At 37.1% G+C, this 9,239-nt stretch overlaps 1 protein-coding gene across 1 annotated transcript; it reads right to left on the bottom strand.

The window, feature by feature from the left end:
* Positions 1-6,327: 6,327 nt before the first annotated feature.
* On the bottom strand, positions 6,328-8,631 carry LOC130589881 (uncharacterized). The gene is made up of 8 exons (XM_057391507.1): positions 8,529-8,631; positions 8,028-8,440; positions 7,699-7,825; positions 7,286-7,605; positions 7,016-7,195; positions 6,818-6,928; positions 6,665-6,731; positions 6,328-6,577 (listed from the first exon to the last, which is right to left on the bottom strand). The coding sequence occupies exons 1-8, from the start codon at positions 8,598-8,600 to the stop codon at positions 6,464-6,466; spliced, it is 1,404 nt and encodes a 467-aa protein (XP_057247490.1). The 5' UTR covers positions 8,601-8,631; the 3' UTR covers positions 6,328-6,463.
* Positions 8,632-9,239: the final 608 nt, after the last annotated feature.

The raw sequence follows: 9,239 nt of genomic DNA, 5'->3' as shown, positions 1-9,239 counted from the left end.
AATGACAACAAATCGCAAATATGATGCCATCTAACAACAAATACTAAAATTAATTGTTTCTAACGACAACAAACCAAATATTTGTTGTCGTAGTTTGTTATTATATAACAACAAATTGAAAATACGATGCTATCTAGCAACAAATAGTAAAACAACTAGTTTCCAATAGCAACAAATCAAAAATATGTTGCTTTTATTTGTTGAAAAATTAGAGTAAAAAACGTCACTTTATAATAGGTAACAAAAAATAATTATGTTGCTATCTATCAACAATTCAAATTTTTGTTGCCATAATTTGTTCCTATAGGAAGACGAAATACGGGTGCGACTCCGTATTCCAGAATGACCTGCGATATCGAGGAACCTCTGAAAATAATAGGGATTGTGATCAATCCATCTCCCAGGAAAAGCCATGGGCTACCACCATGTACTCTAACTGCTAATGTCAAACTCTAGACGTGCACTAGTCTAAAGTCTATGACTATCCTCGTTACACTTTACGTAATTTACATTTTATTACTTGTTATGATACACACCCACAAGTAACACAGGAATATTAAATCAAACATTTACAACTGAACTTCTCTTTTATCTTAGGATTTAATAAGTGATCACACAACTTACAATCCAAGATTGCTTTCTTTTAATCTCAATCTTTCTTATTTTTTTGAACCTAGCCAACAATCAATCTTACCTTTTTTAAGGCATACTTGTCAACTTACCAGATAAGGCCCACAATTCTTATAAAGTAGTGAAAATAATACTTGTAAGGGAACACATGAATAAACATGATTCAATCTCAATAATATATTAATTTCCCCATGTGAATTAATAAATAAAGTTTCCATCCACATGCTTGCATCAATACTTTCATATAAACATAACAATCTTTAACTCATAATAATCTCATAATTAACATGCTTGCATACAGGCATAAAACTTGTAAAATCCAATCATACTAGAAATCACATATGAATTTATAAAGTTCCTATACATGATACTACAACCTTTTCTTCTTAAATCATGATACTAAATTACATAGCACACACGTATGTATGTATCTTGTGTAGACAAATTGATAGGCCACTTTTCTACTTTAAAAGTTGCCAAGGGAATAATCTCCGCCTAACAAAATTAAAACATTGGTATATCAATATACCAATAAATTTAAAGTAATAAAACTTCACTTAAACCTTTTCTAAAATTCTTTTGACACCAAAAATTAAATATTTCAAACCCTAAAATATGGTACTACTAAAATAGGCTTTTAAAACCTCAAAGATCAAGACTTTAATATTTAAATCTCACCTTGAACATAAAATATTAATTCAGAATTTTTTTTGCTTAATAATATGAGACATATAATCTGAAATAATTAAATATACAATCCTCAAACAATAATTTAACAAAATAATACTTAGAAATATTAAATCAATACCGAAATCGCGAGGGACATATGGTAGCAAAATTGCAAAACTTGCGTAGGCCATAACTGATTGAATAATAATCAGAATCGAGTTATTCTTGAGTCTAAGTTCAATAACTTTTCGAGATCTATAATTTCTCAGAAGGAATTTGTGGCGAAAAATAAACAAAACTATGAGAAATCGAGACAATCAGATTTGGGATGAGAGAAAAACAAGTGAGAAACCGAGCAAAAGTCGAGTGAGGGGAGGGAAAGAGGAAAAAGAGAATTAGTGGAATAAGCCAAATCTGAAAATTTGAATCATGGGTAGTTTAATGAAGTATTTATAGGTTCCCTTTCCCTAATCCTAGTAGAATTAGGAGTTCATTAGAATAGGAGTCTTATTAGGAAAAGAATTAGTCCTTTGGGCTTTTAAATGGGATCAAAAGGCTACAAATTGGGATCCTCAACCCAGAAGCTTAATTTAATAATTAAATATACTTTAAATACTACTCTTTAAATAATTAAAGTTCCACTTAATGAAACATTTATTTAATTTAAGAAATAAAAACCATAAAACTCTTTTAACTCCTCAAAATAGTCAAACATATAAATAATTCGACTCATAAAATATTATAATCATTTATAAATATACTTTAAATATATTTATAAAATTCATAAAATTATGGGGGATTACATTTGTAGTTTCCAGATCCATCGATATTCCCATTTGGGTTGGTGAGGAGGTAGTTGATGGGCTAACCAAGTTGCTTATTTGATTGCCAATTCTCCTAATGATGAAGGTCCCCAAATCGGCTCGTCGGGAATGGGATGCTTTGGCAAACGAATTCCTTTTATGATCTTGAGGATATGTTCGGTAAAAAGGTTGGAAAGTTTTTTAAGGTCCCAATGTCTGGTGGGAAGGATGAAATGGCTTAGACACAGAGAAATGTTGACTTGATCCAGTGAGAGGAGAAGCATGTTGAGGAGACTGTCACTAGAGCCCCAATTGTGCAACCAGAATAGGTATGTGTACCATCTCCAATCTTCCATCGGATACCTTTGCGTAGGGAGGGTCGTTGTTTGAGGATGTTTCTCCAAATAGGACAATTATGAGGTTTAGGTGAGTAATTGAAGAAGGACTCATCGTGCAAATTTTTTGCTTTTATTAGTTGAACCCATATATTGGTTGGGCCGGTAAGATTTTTTCATCCTAATTTTGCGATGTAAGCTTTGTTTAAAGGCAAGATTTTGCGTAGACCGAGGCCCTCATATGCTTTGGGGGTGCAAATTATATCCCAAGCAATTACTGGAATACTATTTTTATCTTTGTTTTGACGCCAAAAGTAAGTCCGGTGCATGGAGTCTATGGATTTATCCAAGTCGGAAGGAAGAAGAGTTAAGGCGCACGTATAGGACGGTAGTGATTCGAGACTCGATTGTATTAGGGTGAGACGACCAGCTTTAGATAGGAAGCCCGACTCCTAAAGGTTGACCCGTTGTTTTGTTTTGGCAAGAATGGTGTGCCGATCTACTTTAATGGGGTGGAAGGAGCTAAAAAAGCACCCCCCAGGTAACGACCAAGGGAGGAGGAGGGGAGCATATTGAAGTGGCTTGCCAGCTATAATTTCTGTAGTGGTTGGACATATTTGGAGAAAATGATGGAGGACTTGTGAAAGTTAACAAGTTGGCCGGAAAGATTGCAGAATTCCTTAAGTGAATTTTTAAAATTTTGACAGGTTGTGGCAGATGCTTTGCAAAAAACAAGGCTATCGTCGGCAAATATGAGACAGGGACTGGTGGTAGTACATGGATGGATCTTGAAGCCGATCCCCGATTCCCGTATGTGGGATTGAATTGTCAATTTACGGATTAGAACTTCCATGCAAAGGTTGAACAAGTACGGGGAGAGTGGGTCACCTTGCCACAGCCCCCGAGATGGTCGGAACCATTGTGTGATTTGACCATATACTTTTATGGAATAAGAGACATTAGGATCGCATTCTTTGATCCAGAGGATCCAGGTGGGAGGGAAACCAAAAGCGAAGTGTTTCCCAAAGGAAGTCTCATTCAATTCTATTATAGACCTTTTCCATATCGAGTTTTAAGGCACACCAACCTGTTCGATTTTTGGACTTTTGGAAAGTGTCTAGGGCTTCCTAGGCGATGAGAAGATTGTCATGAATTGAGCGGTCCTTAGTGTATGCATTTTGGAAGGGGATTATTTCACGCTGTAGAATGGGTCGTGAACGAGTTACCGTTAATATACTAGGCGTGAGTTTGTGTTAGACAGCTCGTCTTGTAAGAGACCGTCTAATTTTAACATTATAATTAGGCAGGCCCAAGTCTAATACCCACTACCAAAAACAGCACAAATAACCCTATCCACAAACAGCCCAAATAAAAAAAAGGCAAAAAAAATTAAAAAACAAAACAAAGTAGTAACCCTCGTTTTTCTCTTCTCTCTCTTCCTTCTAGCTAGTTCTTGAGCGAAAATCGCTCTCCATCTCTGGCGAATCCATCAAGTTTCTCTCTCTTCCTTTTTGTTCTTCGCTCTCCTCTTTTTCGACTATTTTTTGACAAATTCTTTTTGGTGTTTTTGTTTTCGGTGAAGGATTACATTGTCGGATGGAAATGTTAAGGAAGGTGAAAAATGGATTACAACTCCAATTGATATCGCAATGCAAATTTGGAAGAATTTGGCGTCGAATGCAGTAATTTCTAGGGTAAATGTGATCTTTGGGATATGAATAGACCTTTTGAAGGTGATTGTGATTTGAAATTGTATACTTTTGATGATGATGAAGGTATAGATACTTTTTGGCATTATAGTGCTCACATTCTCGCACATTTCACTTCTTAGTAGGATAATTCAGAGAGAGAAGGTTAGAAACAACTTCACAAATTCATTTTTGAGTTGCTTTTTTATCTGAATTAACTTTGTAGCTTAGATTCTTCAATAAGTTAAATGCATGTGTTAAAATCGACAAACTTAGGGTTTTATATAGGGAAAATCACTTCAAAAGTAAAATTCGAACCTAAATTTAGCTTAATTGTCGATTTTTTAGTTAACATTACTTATATAAATGTTGAGGCTACACATTTAAACAATTAATCAGTTAAAATAACATATAATTTCTATTTTGGCCTACTATAATTACAGATTTAGGTTTTGAATATGCTTTTGTGAAGAAGATTGGTTGTTTATTAGTTGAAATTGATAATGTTGATATGAATTGCTTGCACAGAGGAGCTTTTGATGGGCATGCTTTTATTAACTTGTCAGAATTTGGTTAATGGTTTTACTATTAACTGGTCAGAATTTTCTTTTCAAGCTACTACCATGTTGAAATTGTTTGTATTGTGTAAATACACTAGTGGAAAAAAGCAGTAGGGCTGCGCTGAAATTGGCATGTAGGGCTGCGCTTTTAGAGGGCAGCCCTTTCCATCGCAGCCCTTCATTATTCAAGTAGGGCTGCGCTAGAAAAGCGCAGCCCTTCAAGACGAAGGGCTGCGCTTTTTTCAAAAAGGCGCAGCCCTTCTAGCAAGAAGGGCTGCGCCTTTTTGAAAAAAGCGCAGCCCTTCTAACTAGAAGGGCTGCGCCTCCTTCACAAGCGTAGCCCTTCTTAGTTTAGAAGGGCAGCCCTTCTAAGAAGAAGGGCTGCGCTAGTGAAGGACTAGCGCAGCCCTTCTTGCTAGAAGGGCTGCGCTAGTTTAAACTAGCGCAGCCCTTCAAGTAAGAAGGGCTGCGCTAGTTTAAACTAGCGCAGCCCTTCACTTTATATATTTTTTTTTTATTTTGCTTGCACACAGCCTGCACATACCAGCAGCACAGCCTGCACCCACACACCAGCCCCACCCCCACCCATAACCTCTCTTGGACAAGAAAAAAAATGCAAATTGCAATACGATAATATATGACAAGTGGAGAAAGGTAATAATTAACTTCAAATATATTAAAATAATGTAAAAAGTGTACATAGGTGATAGAAACTAGCTAGTACATTGTTGGAGCGAAAATCTCATCCTATGCAATCATCGGTAATGTGGGACGCCAACTTATCCCGAACTTCGTCAATTTCTTCTTTGGTGAAGTTCCTCAAACGTGGTATGGAACTAGCATAAACCTTGCAAAACAACCAAGGAATAAACATATACAAAAAGTCAATCATTTTACCGTAGTTAGTACTTCTAAAAATGACATATATCTTCCCGAAATGGAATCAAAATCAAATGCAAGCCTAAAAGTCTACACACTAGTTATAATATATCTCATATAATCATGTTCAAAGAGAATTTGAGGTTAAATCACTTCATAACTACATTTTGGGAGCGAAAAGGCCAAAATAGGCCAAAATAGGCCGGAAATGGCCTTTTTCGTTCCCGAAATGCAACCAACAAGAAATTAAAGCCTAAAAGTCTACACATAGTTATAATATATCTCATATAATCATGTTCAAAGAGAATTTGGGGTTAAATCACTTCATAAATACATTTTGGGAGCGAAAATGCCAAAATAGGCCAAAATAGGCCGGAAATGGCCTTTTCGTTCCCGAAATGCAACCAACAAGAAATTAAAGCCTAAGAATCTACATACTAGTTATAATATGCCTCATATAATCATGTTCAAAGAGAATTTGAGGTTAAATCACTTCATAAGTACATTTTGGGAGCGAAAAGGCCAAAATAGGCCAAAATAGGCCGGAAATGGCCTTTTCGTTCCCGAAATGCAACCAACAAGAAATTAAAGCCTAAGAATCTACATACTAGTTATAATATGCCTCATATAATCAGTTCAAAGAGAATTTGAGGTTAAATCACTTCATAATACATTTTGGGAGCGAAAAGGCCAAAATAGCCAAAATAGGCCGGAATTGGCCTTTTCGTTCCCGAAATGCAACCAACAACAAATTAAAGCCTAAGAATCTACATACTAGTTATAATATGCCTCATATAATCATGTTCAAAGAGAATTTGAGGTTAAATCACATCATAACTACATTTTGGGAGCGAAAAGGCTAAAATAGGCCGGAAATACAACAAACAACAATTGGAAACCTAAAAGTTACATACCTTTCGAAGATCAACAACATCTTTGCAATAGTTGACGATATCGAGCATGAACCTCATGACGTAATACCCACACGCAAGTCCACCTTCTTGTACCGGACACTAAAATTCACCAAAGATGCAATAAATGACATGTTATATGTGTATTATGTGTTTGTATAAAAGGATGCAAAAAATATTACATGTTACCTCGACTAAATACCAAACAGGAGCTTTTCCTTGTCGAAGTCCAGATGAAGTAATCTTCTTCATCACACTACATCAATACACATTATTATAAGATTAGATGTACATTTAATATTTAATAAGCTAAGTGTGCATATATAGTTTCGATTAGGCTACCTATTTAACAATGATTTGACTAGTAAGGACCGTATTGTTCCTTTACGCAAAGAATCAAAGTGGTAGACTTCGTTACTTGACACACATATTGCAATGAGTGTCCAATGGTTCCTACAACAATAAAAATAATGTTATTGTTATCGTAGAACAACTAATAGGTCAATTTAATTAATTAAAAAGTCAGTTTAAGAAGCATACGATTCAATGTAAGGAAGAAGAACGATCTTATATCCAAGACGAGAACATGCGTTCAAAGAATCCTTGAGATATACTTTCACCTCTTTTTCGTTTTGTACGCAACTGTCATCTCGTACAAAGCTTGGACATAACCAACCAAAGATTGGCTGACTAGATCGCCTCACATCATTGTATAATAGCCTGAGAATTCATATTGATAAAAATAAAACTTACTTATTATGGAAGTTATTATTAGTTGGATTGAATACTACTTAATTAATAAAGTATTACCTCATGAATGTTTGTATCATGGAAACATTCAACTCTTCCCCAAGTAAGAATTCTTTAATATCATCCTTAGAAATGAAGGTCGATGTTTCCTCATCAATGTAGTGGAATTGGTGGTGCGACAACTTAATCTCAATCATTGCTTCATCGGCTGCATCGCTAATGCACTCATGTAGCCAGAAGCACGGTTTAGTAAGGCGTTGCACCACCTCCATATCCGTAATGAGTGGATACTTTGCCGAAGAATTCGTTCCCACTTGGGCACGTCGGCCTCCCTGAGGTGAAGCTACCTTCTTTCCCTTCCTGTCGGCCTTCCCCGAACCCTAGTAATTAGTTAAATTAAAAGATATTACTGACAATCATATATAGGAACTATAAAAGAAAACTATGTATATAACTTATGTTAGAGATTGTACCTGATATGCTAACCGCACCAATGCACGCGGCCATAGAATATAACTGCCAATGGAATCAGACAATAACTGTAGACCAACTCCTGCATTCGGCAGCGGAAGAGGAAATGCTTCGAAACCGGCACAATGTCTTCAACGCTGACCACATAGTGAATATCAGCTACTGGCTGGTTGTGCAATAGTGGCCGGTCCCTAGGGGGCTGTACAGATCCATAAGCCACGATAATGAATCTACCATGACCATCTCCTTGATTACATAGCTCACATGGTGTCTCTTCCTTTAAAAAAAAACTCTATTCAAGGTTAGTCTATGAAACAACATATTTAAGAACAATAGTTGTGATATTAAACAATTACCGTTAACTCCTTGTGGACGAGGCTGCGTAGGAACAGGCTGCGTAGGAACAGGCTGCATAGGAACATTGCCCTGCGTGAAAGCACCAAAAGTCGGTAAGCCCATCTGCGCCAAAATGGCGTTGAAATTCTGAGTCATCTCCGCTCTGAGCTCCTCCCGAAGTTCGGCTTTCATAGCCTCCACATCTATGGAAGGTGATGAATTGACACTGGAGGTAGTGGATCTGGACGTAGAGGTGTATTGATCACCATACACCTTTCTCACCCCGAGGCGGACACCTCCTACGCCCCTCACACGTCCATACTGGTCCCGTCCTAGAGTCTCGTGTAAGGCATCAACTTGTCCTCTAGGAGTGAACTCACCAGCTGCCTCCTTTTCCTTCAAGCCAATCTGCATAAATGATAAGAGAGAAATACTCGTGAGCGCAGAAGTTATATTATTATGTAAACCTTATCAATAACTTATAATATGTACTTACAATGGCATTAGCTATCTGTTTTGTTCCGGGATCAGGTATGACTCTCTGTCCCTTTGCATCAACCCCATGCATGGAACACCACCAATCGAGCACTCTATCTGGTTGCCGCTGTGCAAGCTGTCGTCGTAGAGCTAGTGCCCGATTGCGTCGTGGTCGACGCAATCGTGGGGTAATGGTCATACATCCACGATTCTCTCGCCTGACCATACGATGAGCACCCAGATGGTGTAGTGCTTCCTAGATTTTGCATTCGCGCTATTTTTCTCACGAATTGCCTGAAACACACAAATATAAACAAAGGTTAGATATGGTGTTATATAATATTGGATCTGAAGTATTAAATCTTAGCTAGTAAAAAATTCTTACAACAACTTCTGGGGTAGTTGTTTTTTGTGCAACAAATGCATGCCACTGCTCAGCTGTGATATGCCTCCATATCTGATATGGAAGCTTGGAGGGATCCTCGAATGATGTGTCATGTGAAGCCTCAGAAGAAGGTGTTGCTTCCCCGTCGTAGATTTTCTTCTTCTTTGTTCCCCCGACTTTTCTCCGCTTCGTGATCCACCCCGACACTAGCTTGGCCTTGAAGTCTCGGAACTTTGGGCAACTGCGGATAGAAACAAATTCTTCTTCGCTTCATCGTTTGGAATATGGAATTGATTCTACAAAGAACGCATTTCACAAATTAGTCAATATTACATAGTATATTTA

The sequence above is a fragment of the Beta vulgaris genome, chromosome 8 (genome assembly GCF_026745355.1).
Source record: "Beta vulgaris subsp. vulgaris cultivar EL10 chromosome 8, EL10.2, whole genome shotgun sequence".
NCBI classification, from domain to species: domain Eukaryota; kingdom Viridiplantae; phylum Streptophyta; class Magnoliopsida; order Caryophyllales; family Amaranthaceae; genus Beta; species Beta vulgaris.
Note: the sequence above shows the minus strand (reverse complement) of the source record. Positions and strands in the feature narration are given on the sequence as shown.

Bases quoted from the DNA above. Each gene is read 5' to 3' on its own strand.
- LOC130589881 (XM_057391507.1), bottom strand. From the start codon at position 8,600: ATGCATGGGGTTGATGCAAAGGGACAGAGAGTCATACCTGATCCCGGA. The intron at 8,441-8,528 runs GTAAGTACATAT...TCATTTATGCAG, and splicing joins AACAGATAGCTAATGCCATT to ATTGGCTTGAAGGAAAAGGA. The intron at 6,732-6,817 runs GTAGCCTAATCG...GTATTGATGTAG, and splicing joins GTCAAATCATTGTTAAATAG to TGTGATGAAGAAGATTACTT.